At 32.9% G+C, this 19,758-nt stretch overlaps 1 protein-coding gene across 5 annotated transcripts in view; it reads right to left on the bottom strand.

Annotated features, from left to right (window-relative positions):
* The window catches only part of LOC149797042 (serine/threonine-protein kinase Nek1-like), a 138,095-nt gene extending 121,849 nt beyond the window's left edge, over positions 1-16,246 (bottom strand). For all 5 annotated transcript variants that reach the window (XM_089961708.1, XM_089961709.1, XM_089961710.1 and 2 more), the window contains exons 1-9: positions 15,905-16,246; positions 11,758-11,793; positions 10,145-10,205; positions 9,604-9,645; positions 8,884-8,939; positions 8,295-8,378; positions 6,856-6,923; positions 2,845-2,931; positions 616-670 (exon numbers count right to left, since the gene is read on the bottom strand). In XM_089961708.1, coding sequence (XP_089817834.1) covers positions 616-670; positions 2,845-2,931; positions 6,856-6,923; positions 8,295-8,378; positions 8,884-8,939; positions 9,604-9,645; positions 10,145-10,205; positions 11,758-11,793; positions 15,905-16,021 — 606 coding nt within the window. In that variant the 5' untranslated portion in view covers positions 16,022-16,246. The remainder of the gene's footprint in view (positions 1-615; positions 671-2,844; positions 2,932-6,855; positions 6,924-8,294; positions 8,379-8,883; positions 8,940-9,603; positions 9,646-10,144; positions 10,206-11,757; positions 11,794-15,904) is intronic.
* Positions 16,247-19,758: the final 3,512 nt, after the last annotated feature.

Genomic DNA, 19,758 nt, shown 5'->3' on the forward strand with positions numbered 1-19,758 from the left:
AGTTTCATGGCAATCCACTGTAATGTGCCAAACAGATGGTGAGATCTGATAATTACTATAATTATAATTAATAAAAAAAATCTTGAAAGGTAGTTTTTCATTTAGATCACCAACATAATTTCAAATGAAAAGTGTAAGCAAATTACATTATATAACAAACAAAACAATTAAAAACTTTGAGTATGTACTCAAACTGGGGATTTGAGTATGCACTCAAGCTGGGGAACTCAGTGATTGTATGGTCCTGTTTAATGCACTATAAACAACTGCCTCGCTTGGTACTCAGCATTAAGAGGTTAGTGTTAGGACTGGTTGGCCTGGTGTCACGATAATGTGACTGGGTGGGACATCATGCTACATGTCTGCACCATGATGCCCCAGTGCTAGACATCACTATAAACTGTTACACTGCAGACATCGTAGTGATATGACTGAATTTTTTTATAAAGCTATGTTAAAAATCCTAATCACACACACACACTGCACTATAATGACACTTCTACAAAGACAAATAACAGGGCATAAAGTCAATGAACAATGCATAGAATGGTCAGATAATACATGCAACTCTGAAAACCATTTCAAAGACATGTGAAGGTACAGTATCTTACTTACAGCATGCTTGAGAGTGGTAAGTTCATACAGTACACAGCCAAGTGACCATACATCACTGAAATAGGAAAACAGAGATCTCTGAAAACATCTTTATCTTTTTATTGTCTGTGAAGCAATGAATTCAAAGGTGTACCACTGCTTGGAATAATTCCAAATATTCTCATTATTTCCCAGATTAAATCCATTATTGTCACCACATTGTCATGGAATTAAGAAACTCTCATCCCTCCACCCACCCACCTCCCTCCAACTGTTCTTATATCTATTTCCCACACATTTTATTTCCACAATGATGGACAAAATCAGTCAAACCTTTTTATAATGAGCCATTAACTTATTTATTAATCTCAAAGTATTTAAAGGTTGAAACTTTGACTTCCATACTGTGTGTGCGTGTGTGGTATATATATATATATATATATATATATATATATATATATATATATATATATTTATATATATATGCTGCAGACATATGGCATCATGTCCTACCTGGACATATTATCCTGATACCAAGCCAACTAGTCCTAACACTAAGCCCATAATGCTGAGCACTAAGGAAGGAAGCTGTTAGTACCATTTTAATAAGTCTTGTATGACTCAGCCAAGGTTGGAACCTGTGACCCCCCCATCCAAGGCAGATGCTCTAACCACTAGGCCACCAGAGCGGTCTAAGGCAACTACCGCTTAGCCCTCTTACTCCAGAGCCATTATTTACTTGACCATACACTCATACCAAAAACAAGATGGAACAAGGATGAAGGTAATGGACTTGGGGTGCACATGAATACACTCAGCTATATGCACAAATTCATAGGCAATAAATCCACAACAACAACAAGACATATGTATGAAACCGTAAGTACAAACTGACACTTTAATACTACTAAGGAAAGCTCCAAACTTCAAATTGTATGTTCAAGTACATGATTATATGAAATCAATTTATCCTGAATGACATCAAACAGGTTAGAGAATTATAGTCATCTGAAGCTCTTGCCTCTCAATCATGCACTCATTCCCCCCAAAATTATGAAACAAGGTTGAAGGAAATGGCTTGCAGTAGACAATGACTCACCAGGCAAGCATCCTGTTTTAGGGATGAGCACATGATAAAGTATGTTAAGGTACTGGCACATGAGAACTAGGTAATACATACTCTTGTTTATGGCACAGGCTAAATTTCTGCTTTGGACTGATTAGGATGGATTATACCTTTATGTTTTTTAAAAATATTTTGTATCACATAAATTTCTGATCCAGGGACATTGCTTTCCTTACTTTTTTTATATAGTTGTCAACACACACACATATATATGGTAGTATTAAACAAATATAGCAATATAAAAAACATAATTCACTTATAGCTACAGTCAGAATTGAAATTATCTGTATTACTTATAACATGAATAAATCATATCATATGAAAATACAATATAGGGAGAGGGAAAGATAAATATAGTACTTCAACCTGTGTTATTTGCCTATCTTAAACTGATCAAATAAAGTATTCTACAACAATAATTCTACCTCAAAAAATTATCCCAATTTCATTATTTGCATTGTTCAGTAATTTGTATTCTTCTTAGAATGTATTTTATGTAGTGTATATCATCTATAACTTTTCAGAGTTATATCAATGCAAAAAATGATTACTGTTAGCTTTGTGCCTAAAACGTTTTTAAATAAAAAGCTACAGTAACAATAAAAGCTATAAAGGCACATCAATAAAATTTGTACAAATCACAAATAGGAAATAAATTTTAATATTTGTATCTTGTTTTTTGTTTCCCAAAATATCAGTAAAAGTTTCTAGGATTCCCAGTTTTAAAACTTTCTGAATAAAAAAGTATGAATTTGCATCCAGAAATGGTGATGTAAATAGTTTCTCTAAGTTGGTAATGTCACAATGTCTTTTAAAGTATATTTAAATTAAAAGCAGATGAAGTTCTTTCTCCTCAGAAGTGAACTCAATATACAATCTTTACTGGAAAAAATGTCAAACCCAACTGGAAAATGCATAGACCAAGATCTGCTACTGCATAATGTGCAAGTAGATCTGAGTCTATGCAATCTGTTAGGAGTAATCAGTAGAATAAACAAGACAGACCCTGATCTGCTGGCACATTATGCTATGGTAGATCAGGGTAAATGTTGATTTAAGTTGAACTCAACTTTGAAGTAGGTATATATGATACATCCAGATAGAAAAACATTTTCAAAATGTACCTTTTATTGTTGTAAGGTTTGTTTTCACAGATCTCTGGGGATAGATAATATGGTGTCCCTATGCAGGTCCTTGCAAGCTCTACAGTGCTGTCAAATGTAAAGTGTACATAGTAAGTAGCACATATAAAATTTGCATTTGGAATGCTTTTCAAGTGCTATTAACATTTGACGCTAAAATCAGTCAATTAATATAATAAATGCATGAATGAATGAATGTTTGATTGTGTTACGATTGGGAAAGTTCTGGCCAAGTTATATCCTGGACTCCTTGGTTTGGATGCACTTAGCACTTACTTTCACCATTTCAGAAATTACTTCTTTCATAGTGATATTTCTCATTAGTTTTGTAGCATTGGTTATTTTAGCAAAATATGCATAACAAATGACAATGATATATTCCCTCATACTCGTCTTAATAAACTTTCATCCAGATAATCCTTCGTCATAAAGACTTTGTAGTACATCGCCATTTACAATGCACCTCACAGAAGTATATTTCTTTCTGTGACATCATTCTATATATGTTCTAGAGATAATAATATAATGCAGAGCAATAGCAACAGCACATAGGAAATTCAAATTTATAGGAATGATTATATTAAAAAAATTAATTTAGCATTCTTAAAGGTTTTCTTATATCTATCATAATCTTCATTTTGGAACAGATGTTGTCACAAAAACAAAATTAATCATATTGGGGAAAATTATGTTCATATTATCATAAAAATGATTACTTTTGATTTTTAAAAATTAGTTTCAAAGCATGACTTCAAATATTTAATTGGGATTGTGAATATACTGAACCTCAATCTCTGAATCTACTGTTTTGGGAACTTTAAAACTGGTTTGCATCCTTCATAAATTCTGCCTCTAACAGTGTAAATAATCAGAGACAGAAGAAAAAAGGTTACAGGATATGGTTTTATTTTCATTTATTGTAATTCTTAATATTATCAAACCAATTATAAATAATAAATTGGTCAAAATAGGTTCAATATTGTGATTCAGTTAAATGCTGAATGATAATAATGTTAAAATAAAATTATTTATTTATCAGATAGAAAATCCTACTAACATTTTTTGTAATAAGAAATAATACACAATATGCTGATTTAGTAATGAAATATATCATAAAATTATGTTTCATATAAATTTTCTCAAATTATAATAACAAAAGAAGCACCTCAGAATATCAGAAACAACAGATCCATATAAAACTTAATAATGTTGTACACCATTCTAATTAGTGTTACTGATACAATTATGAGCTGTAAGTCTTGTGGTTAGCACATGTTGAGAAGCAGACTGGATGCTTTTATGGTAGGAGGTTCATTTACCCATCAGAATATCTGATAAGGTTTCTTATGAGTACCTACTGATTGGAAAAAAGAGAATGAGTGTGAATAGCAGTTTCATTTCATTTCACAAATGATAATAATATGATTTTCTATGAATGTTTGTCATCGTGATTCAAAGCTGATCAGTGTAAACAAATGTTCTGATGTGATGCATTCTCTCAAGAATTGAATTTATGACACTGTGTCAAAATTGGGTAGCATCAAAACAGAATGTGGGACAATACTTAGTACTCAATGAGGTCACTTTACATGTGTAACTTTTGAACACATCTGGCCAACCATTTTGGGTAAAATCAGTCTACTTAGTACTCAATTTACTGAGGTCACTTTACATGTGTAAATTTTGAACACATCTGGCCCACCAGTTTGGGTAAAATCAGTCTACTCAGTACTCAGTTTAGTGAGGTCACTTTACATGTGTAACTTTTGAACATATCTGGCCCACCAGTTTGGGTAAAATCAGTCTACTTAGTACTCAATTTACTGAGGTCACTTTACATGTGTAAATTTTGAACATATCTGGCCCACCAGTTTGGGTAAAATCAGTCTACTTAGTATTCAATTTACTGAGGTCACTTTACATGTGTAAATTTTAAACACATCTGGCCCACCAGTTTGGGTAAAATCAGTCTACTTAGTACTCAATTTACTGAGGTCACTTTACATAATTATGTAAATTTTGAACACATCTGGCCCACCAGTTTGGGTAAAATCAGTCTACTCAGTACTCAATTTAGTGAGGTCACTTTACATGTGTAACTTTTGAACATATCTGGCCCACCAGTTTGGGTAAAATCAGTCTACTTAGTACTCAATTTACTGAGGTCACTTTACATGTGTAACTTTTTAACACATCTGACCAACCAGTTTGTGTAAAATCAGTCTACTTAGTACTCAATTTAGTGAGGTCACTTTACATGTGTAAATTCTGAACACATCTGGCCCACCAGTTTGGGTAAAATCAGTCTACTCAGTACTCAATTTACTGAGGTCACTTTACATATGTAAATTTTTAACACATCTGGCCAACCAGTTTGGGTAAAATCAGTCTACTTAGTACTCAATTTAGTGAGGTCACTTTACATGTGTAAATTTTGAACATATCTGGCCCACCAGTTTGGGTAAAATCAGTTTTTCTTAATTTTTCTGACACAGGAAATGTACCATATTGTAGAGAAGACACTGTATAGGTGACATGTATATGTTATTCCTGGTTATTACTATCCTAGCATTGTCATGATCATTGTACATGACCCAACTGTGTGTGTGTGTGGTGTTGTGTGTGTGTGTGTGTGTATGTGTGTGTGTGTGTTCAGGAGTTCAAGATAAAGAGTGAAAGAGAGATAAGTGCTTTCAATTACCTTCCCTGGATGACCTTAAACTAGGATAACTGGTAAAACATATACATGCACAGAAATGACTTCTATATGTAGCTCTTATAGAGAATTGGGATGGAAAAGTTTTGATCCTAACATTTTTGCTATTTTGTACCAACAAGATCTGATTATTATAAGCTATGGTTGATAACTAAACTCCTCAAACATGGCCCACCAGATGCTGACAGACATGGAGTGAACAAAAAGTATCTAAAACCACAATTTTATTAGCAGGTGTAAGACAATCTTTCTCGCTAATTTCTTTTCAATCAATTTAACTTGACTCAGCCATATGCAGCAACTGACAAGACAATTCATAAGATCAAGTTGTGTAAAGTTATTGAATCAAGATAGATAACAATAGTTCGAACTTGTCTTTAATAGTCAGGATTTGTACAATAGCTCTAACTTGTCTTTAATAGACTAGATTTTACAGCAGCACTAAGTTGTCTTTAATAGACTAGATATTTACAATAGATCTAACTTGTTTTTAAATAGGCTAACATTTTACAATAGATTTAACTTGTCTGTAACTCGTCTGTAATAAGCATGATTTATACTATAGCTCTAATGTGTCATGAATGGGCAAGATTTTTACAGTAACTCTAATTTGTCATGATTAGGCTAGATTTTTTTACAATAGCCCTAACATGTCTGTAATAAGCTAGATTTTTTTTACAATATCATACCTTGTCTTTAATAAGCTAGATTTTTACAATAGCTCCAACTTATCATAATAAGCATGATTTTTACTAAATCTCTAACTTGTCTTGAATGGGCAAGAATTTTACAATAACTAACTTGTCTGTAATAGATTAGATTTGTATAATAGCTCTAACTTGTCTTTAATAAGGTAGATTTTTACTATAGCTCTAACTTGTATGTAATGAAAGATGATACAGGAAACTTTCAGTACTGAGCACATTGCAGCACTTTTGAAGCCTGCTTGAAATATACAAAGTATGCAGGTACACAGACAGAATCTATGCTGAAGCTGAAAGCACTAAAACTCAGAAAACTGAATAAAGGAAAATCCTATACAGATATTACCATCAACAGCCTAATATCAAAGAATTAACGATGATATTCAATTATCCCTCCTTAAAAAGACTGGTACATGTTTAATTAATAACTGCCAATGGCCCAGTTACAGAGGATTAAGTTTGATTCAGTAATCCCCTACATTGAGACTGGTAGTCTGTTTAATTAAAATAATCCGTCATCTTAATTTTGAACTAGTGGAAATAATCTGTACATACATCATATGCATTACATACCTTCCAAGAACTTTTGCAATTCCAAAGTCTCCAAGTTTTACTGTTTCTTGTGAAGTGAGAAAAATGTTCTGTAATTAAAAGAAAGAAATTCAAAACAGTAAAATGAATATGAGTAAGCAAATTACAACTAAATGAGAATTTCTTATTGTCCATATATAAATCACACAAGTATGATTACAGCACAGAAAAAATTGCATAATTTTATGTAAGTGCATTCTCTTGCCTTTTTAGATTATGAGATCAACAAGATTATTCGTTTCTCCATTTAATAGCTGGAATCATTTTTTATACTAAAACACTATTTTGGGATTATTGTTAATTCACTCAGAGACATTCTGGATTATATCACTGTGATACATCAAGACTATTGGCACATCAGCTCATTCAAGGTTATTGGTACATCAGCACATTCAAGACTTGGAATTTATTTGGAACACTCTATACTTTCAGATTTCTGATAGAACTTTTAGGATTATTTCAGATTTATTTCCCAATGCTGTAAGTTCATTTTAAATTTTAAATTTTGTATTCTAGGGATATAAATTATTTTTTGAATATTTTTATTAAACTTGTTGAATTTGCATTTTCGGTTACTTAGCTTAAGACCACAGAGTCATAACACCATGTACCTAATTTTGTGTTAAGCAGAAACCAATAGAACATGGAACAATACAAGGCGATTCAGATACTTTGTATATTTGCATATAAGTTGACTACAACTGCCAGCATCACAGACCTTGATTGGCTGTTATGTTGTTTGTTCTATTGATTACTCTTAGCAAACTGCACAGATCCAGAGCACAATGCACTGGCACATCTGGGTCAGTGAAGTTTTAGCAGCTGAACTCTACTTATAATCTAGCTGATATAGTTGACATGTGTATTTAAAGGATAGCATGTATTTACACTGAAATGTTTGACAAGTTAATTGATCTCTGACACAAGTGAATAATTACATGCAATGGCTATGCAACTATTAATTATTCTAGTCTGTTTCAAAGTCAAGAAAATAATATAACTGTGCATCCACTTAGAAGAAACAAACACTGCAAACAAGTATGTTTTAGAGTCAATCAAGTAATATAACTGTGTTTCTCCTTAGAATGAACACATAAACTGCAACAGCCATAGATAGTCACAAATATAAATGAACCATTGCATCATAATAGATAAAAATTAAAAGTGTTCATGGTCTTACATCATACAATGCTGTTTCACCATAGATGCAAATAAAGAGTGTAAATAAGCCCTACCCACATTAGAAATAGTTGTTGACAAAATGTACATAGCAAATGCAACTGTCATGTGACCAATAGTTGATGAGCATGTTATTTTCATGCTTCACAGCTGAAATTATGAAAAAGAATTGTGAGTACTTTCGAAATAAAAAAGCCTTGTGTATGTGCCAAGCATCTGTTTTATCTGTCTCTACTAATGACCTGTGATTTTATGTCTCTGTGAAGGATCTTCCTGTCATGGATATGTTTTATGGCAAGGCACATCTGTACAAACCAGTCCAGGATCTGAAAAATGGGACAAACTGACAGCCTATGGTTTTCTTTCAAATACATACAGCATGGTTATGAGCATTATTGTAAGAAGCAGGTGCACCCTGTAATAAAGACAGCAAAATTCACTATTAATCCCAGGCTAAGTACTACATACATATAAGCCAGGTTGAACTGCAAACTCTGTACACCCAGATCTAACATAAAAAAATGTGCAGGTAGATCTTGGTCTATGCAGAACAAACAACATAGACCCTAATCTGTCTATGCATCATGCCAAGACTTGTGTTTAAAATTTAAATGTATAAAAAATATATATTAAATTCTATACCATTAAGTTTGCTGACAATACCGGTAGTTTGTTTATGACTAATGAGAAAAAATAAAGCCCAAAGAATCATAAAGTGAATGATCATTATAATAGATTATTTAATAAATTTAAGCTTTTGTGTGTGTATGTGTGTGTGTGAATCCACATATTACATTGTTAGGATTCTTACTTCTTTCTACATGTACTTACCTGATCTTCTGAAAATAGTTGTCCCTTCTGAGCATTGATCCTACCATACAAATCACCTGAAAGTCAACACAAAGACTTGTCATTATGATTAATTTCTAGATTCTTTATATTTATGTGACACGGCTAAGATAATCCAATGGTCTTAAGTCTTACAGAACTGGGGAAGAGATTTGGGGTATATCAAAAACAGACATTACATTGGAATGCCTGATTCTTTGCAATGGTTTAAAATAAGACACAATCAAGAATTTCAAATTACAGATATACATTTATGTTAGTCATTATTTAGTGAATATCAAATGTAAAATAATGAAAAAATGCTAATATTGTGACAATGGTGAAGGTGTGTCACAGAATGAAATATCCATGCTTCATGATAAAACTTCTTTAGTATGATCAGAATTTATCCAAGGGTTAAAGAATTATAAACACATAAGAAACTTTAAACATTATGTTACAACATTATTCATGCCATTAGTGCCACTGGAATAACAACTTATTTTTTACTAACATGGGCTACAGAAAAATTCTATCTTTCTTTTCAAAATCATTTAGTGTTCACATAATTCATGAATACAATCCATGCCAAGTTTAAGAAAGAGACAGAAAAAGCCTCAATGCTTCTAGTTTGCTTTCAAAAAAGTGATAAAAATCATTCAAAATCATGGAGGACTAAAAATCATCCATACGTATTACAAATTTAAAAAAATTAATCCTTACCTCCTGAGCAATAATCCATGACAATGTAGAGACTCCCAGACTCTGTTTCAAAAAAAATAAAAAATAGAATATCTTTGTTTATAATTGTTTCAAATGTCAATTTAACACAATTTCAATAAAAAAGAAATACAGTTTTATGCAGGGGCCAGACAAAAGCATCAAGGAAAACAATTATAACATGTCCCGTAACTATTGCAGGTGATATCACTGATGCTCACATTTATGGCATGCAAACCATCTATGATCACCTACAAGTCGAATCCAACTGCAAAGTGCACAGACCCAGATCTGCTGTCATATAATGTGATGACAGATCTGGGTCTATGCAGTCTGTTATGAGCAATCAGTAAACAAAGAACACACTGTTATTTGAAGTTGGACTCAACTTATATGCAAGTATAGATGGTACTTCTTTTTAGAGTTTAAGGTCAGCAATGAAGAGTTTTGTTTTGGATTCTCAAACTGAATAAGTGTGATATATCGAGCAACCTGTGACTTTAACAAAATTAATTACATGGTACCTTGGATGGCTGTAACTTACCTTCAAACGAGTCTCTGTATGCCACAATGTTGGGATGTTTCAGCTGAGCAAGAACAGCAACCTAGTGACAAGCAGTAATTATAAGAATTAAAAAGACTGTGTTTTTCATACATAACTTCAATCCTAATTTACCATGCAGTGTGTTTTTTTAACATATGGGCTAGAATATTATAGCTGCTGTTTCTGGCAGGTTTCTGTTGTCAACTTCTAGATAAAAATGGATCCATAAATCTTATTGCATTATAAGCAGGTGTGTGAGTTGTCCAGGTACAGATTAATGAGTAGCGTATCTACATATTTCCTCCATTATGTATTTGACTCCAAACTCAATAAACCGTGAACATCCTAGACCCTGATCTGCTTGGCATGATGTGCTGGCAAATCAAAGTCTTTGCTGTTTACTACTTGATGTGCAAGGTCATACAGTACATTGAAATTTAAAAATATAAACATATACAGTAGTTCAAAATCTATATTATGTTAACAGAGAAAAGATGTTTGCATCAAAATATATTTCGACCAAACCTCATACATAAAATACTGAAGGAAATATTTGTTTTCATGACGTTTACAATGACACTTCTCGTGATTGAAATCCCAGGAGATGAAGTAAAAATTTAGGTTTTGAGTTTTTGTTTTGTTTAATGAGGTTTTCGAAATTCACCTAAAATTAATGCAATCAGTTATTTTCCATTAATTGTAACACACTGTGTATATTGATTCCAGCCTACTTCATCTTTTATTAACATCATAATATTGTTTCTGTTGACATTTATGGGAAATGTTTACACAAATTTGTGCTTTTATGTAAATTAACATGATTTCATTAACTGCTGCTAGCTGGTGAGAATAAAAGAACATTGTTGCAAAATCATTCTTTTGGTTGTTGTCAGCATAAAGGTAAAATGTGGGGTGTGAGCCATGTTTTAAATTAAAAAATTAGTTGATCAAGGTAGAAAAATTTCATTTCCTTTTCCTTTGCTCTGTACAACCACTAGCATGGTATTATAATGAATTTTGAAAGCCATCATTTCAGTGAGGCATAAATGCTGCATATCAGCCTATAGTGTATATTGGTTGTAATCTGTGAATGTGTGAGTGCCAATCTTTGTTTTATTTCATGCTATTTCCTGACTGTTGGCTGGCCAAAAACTGGGAACTGGCAGCTACCTGGACATGTTTAGAGTAAGTTTCAGTTTAATGAAGTTCATCTCTGTGTAAATATGAACTCTTAGACTCACAATTGGTTCAGTTTTCAGAGTATTGGGTCCAGTTTACAAAATAATTTTCTTAACTGAAATTAAAGTACACATTTGAGACCAAAAAAATGTTTCAGTTTCAGGGCAACATCAAATTTGTTAAATTGTTTCTTTCTTGTGAATTCACTCAATAATTCTCAACTTGCATGTCTAATAAAATGTATGTTTTGTATTGGATAATGCAAGTTCTCTAGAATACTTTGTCCAACAAAACAGATATGACTTCAAACTGGAATTTGTTCACAATTTCTTCATTTCTGCAAGAATCTGTCATGTGGCTATTATCTATTGAACATCTAAAACCTTTCAGTGGATTAGCACTGGACAAAACAATGAAAAATATTTGTAACTTACCTCTTTCCTTGCATCTTCTCTTTCTTTTGGGGACATCTGTTAAGTAAGTAAAGGAGAAGTGTGTTTTACTACCAAATCTATAATATATCAGTAAATTGACTACACTCTATAAACCGAGGACTTATTGCAAAGTCATATTACTGTGGCATGTCTATTGTTACGGTATTTGAGCATTCCGTTCAGCACTGTCATCAAGCAGTACATCTGAATAACTCATACACAAAGATAATGTCAGGACGTTTTCCTAGTCCAAATTTGAAGAAAAACACTTCATAGTTTTAAAAAATTTTGATTTTCCTAATATGTAGACTATTCAGTAAGTGATCAAATCCCATTTATTGCATACCCAGTTGAAATCCTATTATTTTTTACTTCCCAGTAAATGCATTCTTTTTAAAGACAATAACTGACCAGTGATATCCCATTCTCAAAAGTGAAAAAGTGGTTATTTTCATTTGTGTGAGAAGTTTTTCACAACAGTTCAATGAATACAATATTAAAAATATGGTACATATGTATGTCTTAAACTGACTGTCTTCTCTGGTGAAAACATAAATTATATATCAAAATATATGATGGGATAAAACTCAGTGATTTTCAGGTGCAAAGATTACGTCTACACCTTTAATAATAGGCAGAAAGAAAGATTTGTTCTTAATTTATGCTCACATGCTTACTGATGGAAGCAATGAAGTCCCTGAGTTGAGATGTATGATTCCCACAAAAAAACTAAAATGCACCTATATTTGATAATGAGGTTTCCATTAGTTCCACCCAAAACAGCCATTGGCTTACATTTTTTCCATATATATTAACCTATGTTAACTTCTGCTTTTTATGTTATTCCTTGTCCAGTGTAAAAATCAGGGGTATGTTGTGAATACCAACACAATTTTTATTATATGCATAATTTTCTTTTTGTAAGTATTTTGCATAACATATACTGGAAGAACTAAATGTTTGATTTCTTAACATCATCATAGTTTTTTTAAATAAAAAGATGTAGTAAACCTAGGAAGTCAAATAAAATATATGCAGAAGCAATTTCCATGTTTCTTTAAGTAATGTACGTCCAAGAAGCAGCATGTTTTAAAAATGATAGTATGTATTAATAGCAGGAAATACATGTAATAAGAGTGCTGTGAATGACACCCCCCCCCCCATGTTTAGTAGTCCTCTATGTAGTATTTTTGTCTGTTTTGTGGGTTTTAATGGCACATTTAACATATTGGCTACATCTTGCCAAGGAAATAGGAGCTAAGTGCTTTCCCCATGGATACACAGAGGCTACTAAGGCTCCCTCTCCTCTATATGATACATATGCATTTAATGACATTTTATGGCACCTCATCACAACAGCGGCTATATCATACTAACTAAAGGTAAAGTTAAAAAAATAATGTAATAACAGACCCAACAGAAATTTTGAACAAAAAACCCTTCCAAATAAATCTAAAAATGAATTAAAAGAATCCAAAATATACAAATTCTGCAATTCTGTAAAATGAGCATTAAAAAAACAATAAAACAAATCATAAAGATGACCTTAAAACATTGGTCATAGCTAATATATTCCTGCAGAAACCATATTTCTTATCTGAGCTCTTCAAGACCAAGACCGTTGCATCTGATGTCACTGTGCAGTGAAATCCTGCTATAACACTCTGTTATAAAGATGAAAATGGATATAACATACTTGTGGTCTGGCTCCTGCAGTTTTATTGTAATTTCACAAATGTCTTTAATTACTACAGCAACATTTAGTGTGAAAATAAACAACAGTCTGATTTAATAATTTGACAAAATGTGTTGTATTCTTGAGGGGGAAAAAAACCAAGTATAATCACCAAGTCTCTCTTTACATTAACAAGGATGTTAAAATTTATATTTGTCAATGTTCTTTCCAACTTTATTAATAGTCAATCACTGCACTTTGATGTCATTTTTAAAAAAAAAGATGTTTGATATGTAATAAACTAATAATTGTTAATCTATTTACATGTATTACTAAACCATCAACTGATAATCCATTAAGTTTTCTTTGTGTTTGTTTGGAATGCATCTTAAGTACAATCATTTACAGGGTAAACAAATTGCCATCAGGTGTTTGTTCAGTCAACCAGTATATACAACCAAACACCATTCAATGCAGTTGTTCAAAAGTTTCTCATCCAAATTTTTTTTAAAGAAATTTATAAATCAACTAATTTCACTACAAAAATAAGTAACTGCTAATCATCAATGTTAAGCTCACAGCAAAAGGTTGTAATAATCAAGTACTTCTTTATAAGAACATCAAAAAAGAAAAGCCACCATTATGCACACAGTTTATCTGTGTTGTCTTACAATTATCACACAATCAGTGAATCATATTGTCCACTTCTGAAAAATATGAACATTTATTCATTAACAATACTCATGCTGTAGTAGAAGGAATTATATACATTAACAATACTCATGCTGTAGTAGAAGGAATTATATACATTAACTTCATTTGAAATGTATGAGAAAGCTTGAGCAATTAAAAGTGTATACTGCCACCATTTAATAACCGTAACATTTATATATGCATACACACTGAACTCTAAACTCTCTTCACCTTTCCTTACATCATTTCTGGACTATTTTTCTTAAAAGCCCAGACTTAAGCACAAGAAAATGGAAGAATCTTGAGGAAACTACCCTTACTGGCTAGGAAAATCCTTGTCATTTTGCATGACATTACCTGGAATTAAACCCGATATGATTGCCAAACACACAAAGGAAACCCAAATTTTCAGATGGCAATTCATGCCCGCAGCAACAGCAGTTTTGTCAATTGAAAAATTGATACCTTGTGCTGTTATTTACAAAAATCTTTGTCTTTCAGAGGTCTCAGAAATGCTTAATCATGCATATTTGGATGCCGATTTTTTATCTGGGATGCAGAAAATCACTTAGGCTGGAGTCCTCTGTACGCAAGCAATAGGTGTGTGGCAAAATTCAAAGACTTGTCAAACTTGCTTTAGCCACCTGCTGAGTGGGAAAATGGGTTGATTCAATGGCTGACAAACCCCCACCCCGATAAGCATGTTGCCATTATATGAGTATATTAAAAGAACATGATGCACTATCTAGGCAGCAAGGTCAAAGACTCTGACTGGCTTCTGGGTGGGAAAATGTGCTGATATTTACAGAGACTGAATTCAGAGGCAGAAAGACCAAGATATCTATATGTGGTTATTCATAAGAGTACATCAAATAAACTTTAGCTTTCATTATTGTGTTAATTTCCATGTGTAGCTGAATAAGTAGTGCATGTTACCTCAAAATCAAGACATATTGAGACTAAGACAAAATGCAATTTGTGAATTTGGAGAAGCATATTGGAGTTAAACTGCAAACTGACGAAGACTGTATAGAGATTCTGATGCTAGAACTGAGAGTTTGGATGGGAAAGTATCCAAGTGTAAGGAAGTGTGTGATGCCTGGCTTAGTATTTGAAATAAGACCTTTCCTTGGATTGACAAAACTAACAAAATTCGTCACACTGATGGACAAACAATAGCTATTATGTCAGTGTTAGGAAGAATGTGAAAATTTTAAACTCGTGGCAACCACTAGTTCTTCTAATCTGCAAAGTTCACATCTTCTGGGAGGGGACTGCAACTTTTTCTGGTGGGACTCCCAATTTTACCAAAATGCAAGTCCTGGACTTCAAGTTTTAAAATCGTAGAGAGACCTCCATCTTTAATCCCCCTATATTGTGAAGTGTATGACTTCAGTTCACATGTGTAATGACCTTAAATTGCTTGTTTTAATTAAAAATATATTATGTCAAGGTTATTATGTCTGTAGCTCTGTCCTTAATATTTCGTTTAATCATTCACGTGAACTGCACAACTCTCTTATCTTTTTCCTCTGCATGTAACGTAAAATGCACTTACATTGGAAAGTTGGATCTTTTACCTTATGTTCAACCTAAAAATTGCAACTAATTTTTTTATTCAAGCCTAGACATAGATAATATTACATTTAATTGCTATTTTAATTGTTGTAGTCGGTGAATAGCTATGGCAAGCAAATATTAATTGTCTTTGTAATATGGAAATACCTACTTTTAATAAAAATTGTTACGACTACTGCAACTTTTAAAGCCAAAACAAACCTTAATAATATTGATTTCTTTCACAACATATTGGCTTGCATCATGCTTATTTCTAACCAAAACGGCTCTCCCGAATGCGCCTTCCCCAATCTTCTTTATTTTCACGTACTTGTCCATCCTGATCGACTCAGGCTTTTAAATGAGAAATATGGGAATCTTTTTACTTCACCGAATGCCACTTCACCTTTGAGGCATACACTTTTCGATACTTTGACATAGAGAGCAACATCTGCGTTAAAATTTCCTCATGTTGATATCAGGGCCTGTTTTTAAACTGCTTATTCAATAGAAGATTCCTGGCGTAAAACATTTGATTTTGATACTTTCTATTTTAAGCGCAGCAATTTTACCGGAAGTTTATACTGACAACCACCGCATGGACGTCTGGGAATTGCACGATTCATGAACATTGAACAATATAATAACGAACAAAATTATATTTGTTAACTAAATTAAAGAAACAGTGTCTTAAATATAGATATAATGAATGTTTAATCTAATTTCTTATTTTAGTAGTTAAAATAAATATAAATATTGTCACTTTTTTAATTACTATTATATATGATTCGTTAATATATATTGGATAGTAAGTCGCACTTTAGTTATAACCTTGATTTAATGTATTGCTTATTTTGCCGTTTGGCAAGCTTTCTTCTAACAGCGATCCATAATATTCTATGTTGAATTGTTGAACTAACACAGAAATGCAAGTTTACATTTTACTATAATTATACATTCAAGTTTTTCTTCAGTAAGAATGCAATTAAAATCTTACAAGAAAAATCAGTAAACACCAGAAGAGTTACCATAATAAGGTACCATATAGTTCCGCCAGGAAATAATAATTACTAATTAGAAAAAGTATATTATGCACTAATCATACGTGAACGCCTGAATACAAGTAAATCCCAATAAATCCTTTTCTTTGATCTAAAGAATGCAGGATTTTGAAATTATTAGTTTTGTTCGAAGGAACAACACTTCCTTTCAATCCACTATAGCCAAGTATAACTTTCAGTTTGCTGAAACAAATAGTATCCAAACTCTGCACATAACAGCATTGAATGAAACTCATCTTTCAAATAATTTAAAAAGAATATCCCTAATAGAATTAATAATCCTCTTTATATAACCTCATATATAGATATGATATTATTCAATGACAAAAAACAATGATACAAATCGGAATAAAATATGATGTTTTAATCACGTTCGCGTGATGCTGATTTTCAATTCCTACAGAAGTGCTTAGGTACTTCCACAACAGAACTAAAGACTTAAACACACTACCCACAATGTTTTCTATCACGTCCGTGTGATAGAGATTTTCTATCCGTTTGGGGATGCTAATGTAACGCTGTGCATGCATTAAACAGTGATACATGCTCCATTGGAGCGAAAATCACTTTAATCCAACTAAGTAAGTAATGCTAATGTATTTCAAAATAACTATGAAATGACTTCAAACATACACCAGAAAATTATACAACTTTACTAAATCATAATTGTAACTAACAAAAGAATAACTCGTTCTTATTAATCATGCCATCATAAATGTGCACTCTAAAGAGAAGTTGCTAGAGAGAGATGTATGACTAACACAGAAAACTTCAATCCCTATATCAGGTGCTAAGGCATTTTCAAGTAAAAGCTTAAACCACAAAACAATGTTTTCCATCACTTCCACGTGATGGAAGATTTCAATCCTCTTTCAGGCACTAAGGTGCAACAATACAAAAATAATTGGACAACAATATGCCACGGCATATAGAAAGACTAGATACAAATAACAAAATGCAACTCATACACTCATGGTACAAAGATACTATGCATACAGACACTTTATTATTTTTAACACATATTTTTGGATACGATTCAAAATTATACACAGATAAGAAAACAAACAGCAACGCTTTCATAGTGCAAATAACCAAATATGTACAGGTCTTACACAAAAGTGTAAAGATCCTCTAGCAGCCAGGGGTGCTTGTGGACTTTGTATCTGGCGGCTTAGTCTATATATTGAATGTCGCGGATTAGGTTTCTTTTGGAGGCATTTTTGCGGAAAACGTGGAGGACAATGGCAGTGTCTGTTCAGAACGTTCCATGAAGGCGTTCCATTCCAGACTCAATTCTAGAATCCATATTAGCAGAGACATGTATGCACTACTAACCTAGATAGCTTTCTGCTGCCCAAAACTCAATGGATGTTTCATCGTTTACCCGTCAGGCTTGCGGTGGAACCAGAGTTCACAAAACGCAGCAACTGCAGTCCGATTGTACCCTCAAAATATTGTAGTTGAAATCTAAATTAGCACAACAAAGTTTTGCAGTAAAGTAACCCACCAGATCACAAAAGAGACAGAATGTTTCATTGAAAACTGACCTCGGCGATATTCACTTTGGAATCGGAATCGAGATCTGGGGTAGAAAAGGGTAGTACGGAGACAAATATAGCTTAGGCACTTTGCATCGAAGAAATATCAATGGAGACCACCACCCTCAGGTGAGTATTTTACAATGATTTGTAGCATTGCAGCGTTAAGATGGGTGACCAGTTTCTCGATCTTATCAATGCGCAGTAAGGTGGCGTTAGTGTTCGGATAAAGGTCATTACTTTAATGCTGTGTGATAGCTCAGCGTCATCATCTTCAGGCTTGACGGTGTGCTAAATTTCAGTCCGTTCTTGACTTTCAGTTCTATTTGCAGCAAGAAAGGCAGAAGCGTCGGCGTGGAATTTGCTTTTCTGCCCGAGTGGTGGGATAGTCTTTCACAGTTTTAATGTTTTTCTTTCCCAGGCCTTTCAGCTCTATAAGTTCTGCAGTTGCATTCAGCTTTTGGTCGCGCTTTTCTTTTTCCTTTGCTCTTGAGCTGACTGCTAAAAGACACTGCCGTCTGCTAACACGCATTCTTCTCTCTTCGTTTCAGTTTATACTCCAAGCTAATCGTGTTGTTTTTAACGTGTGTCCTTTCTTTTTTGCATTGTGATAAGTACGAAAGCATATAATGTAATAATGTTTAAAATTTCTTTTTTTAACGTTCAGCTCCAGCGTTTATATATTCGTGTGAACGTTTTGCATGTTGCCTATCAAATTCGGCTCTAGTTTGATCTATTGATTTTTGTGAAGTAAACTTTTCGGTGATTTTGCTTGCCTTGTTCTCGATATCATCATTCATTTATATGTTGTTCGGATTCTTTTTATTTGCCAAGAGATGTGGAAAGTGGAAAGTTTACTGAACGTGAATCAGATCGGAACCAATGTTAATTGCAAATCAAACTAAAGACAACGTTTCAGTACTGCTTTCAATTTTAATTGCATAATAAAAACAACGGATGCAAATATATGTACAGAGTGTCAGAAATTTAACATATAATCAAAATTGAATCATAAACAAAGAAATGCAAGCCTTGTCGAATGAAACAACAAAAAGCAGCGGGAAATAAACAAAAAGCATATTTAGGAAGACAATAAATAGTTCTTGAAACAAATTTACCATGTCAGTGAAAATATGAGGTAAATTCACAATACAATTTTGTTTTAATTTTACAAGCACTAAAACAAAATAGTTAAGTAACAAAGTAGATAACTGATTAAAATTCTTGTAAGTTTAATCAATTAACTATTGATGGTTATGTTTTATAAAGCCTGAAGGTGTTTATGATTTAGACACAAATCATGTCATATACCAATATCATGTACAGTAATACCTCGAACATTCGCGAGGTTAGGTTCCAGAACCAGTCGCGGATCAGGAGGAATCGCGAATGTTTGGTACGAGTCACTAAAAATGCTCATAAATGCTTATTTCTAAGATTTAAACCCTAAATATGACCCAAATCATGCTCCCAAAGC

The sequence above is a fragment of the Sinohyriopsis cumingii genome, chromosome 6 (genome assembly GCF_028554795.1).
Source record: "Sinohyriopsis cumingii isolate HCF-2022 chromosome 6, ASM2855479v2, whole genome shotgun sequence".
NCBI lineage: Eukaryota > Metazoa > Mollusca > Bivalvia > Unionida > Unionidae > Sinohyriopsis > Sinohyriopsis cumingii.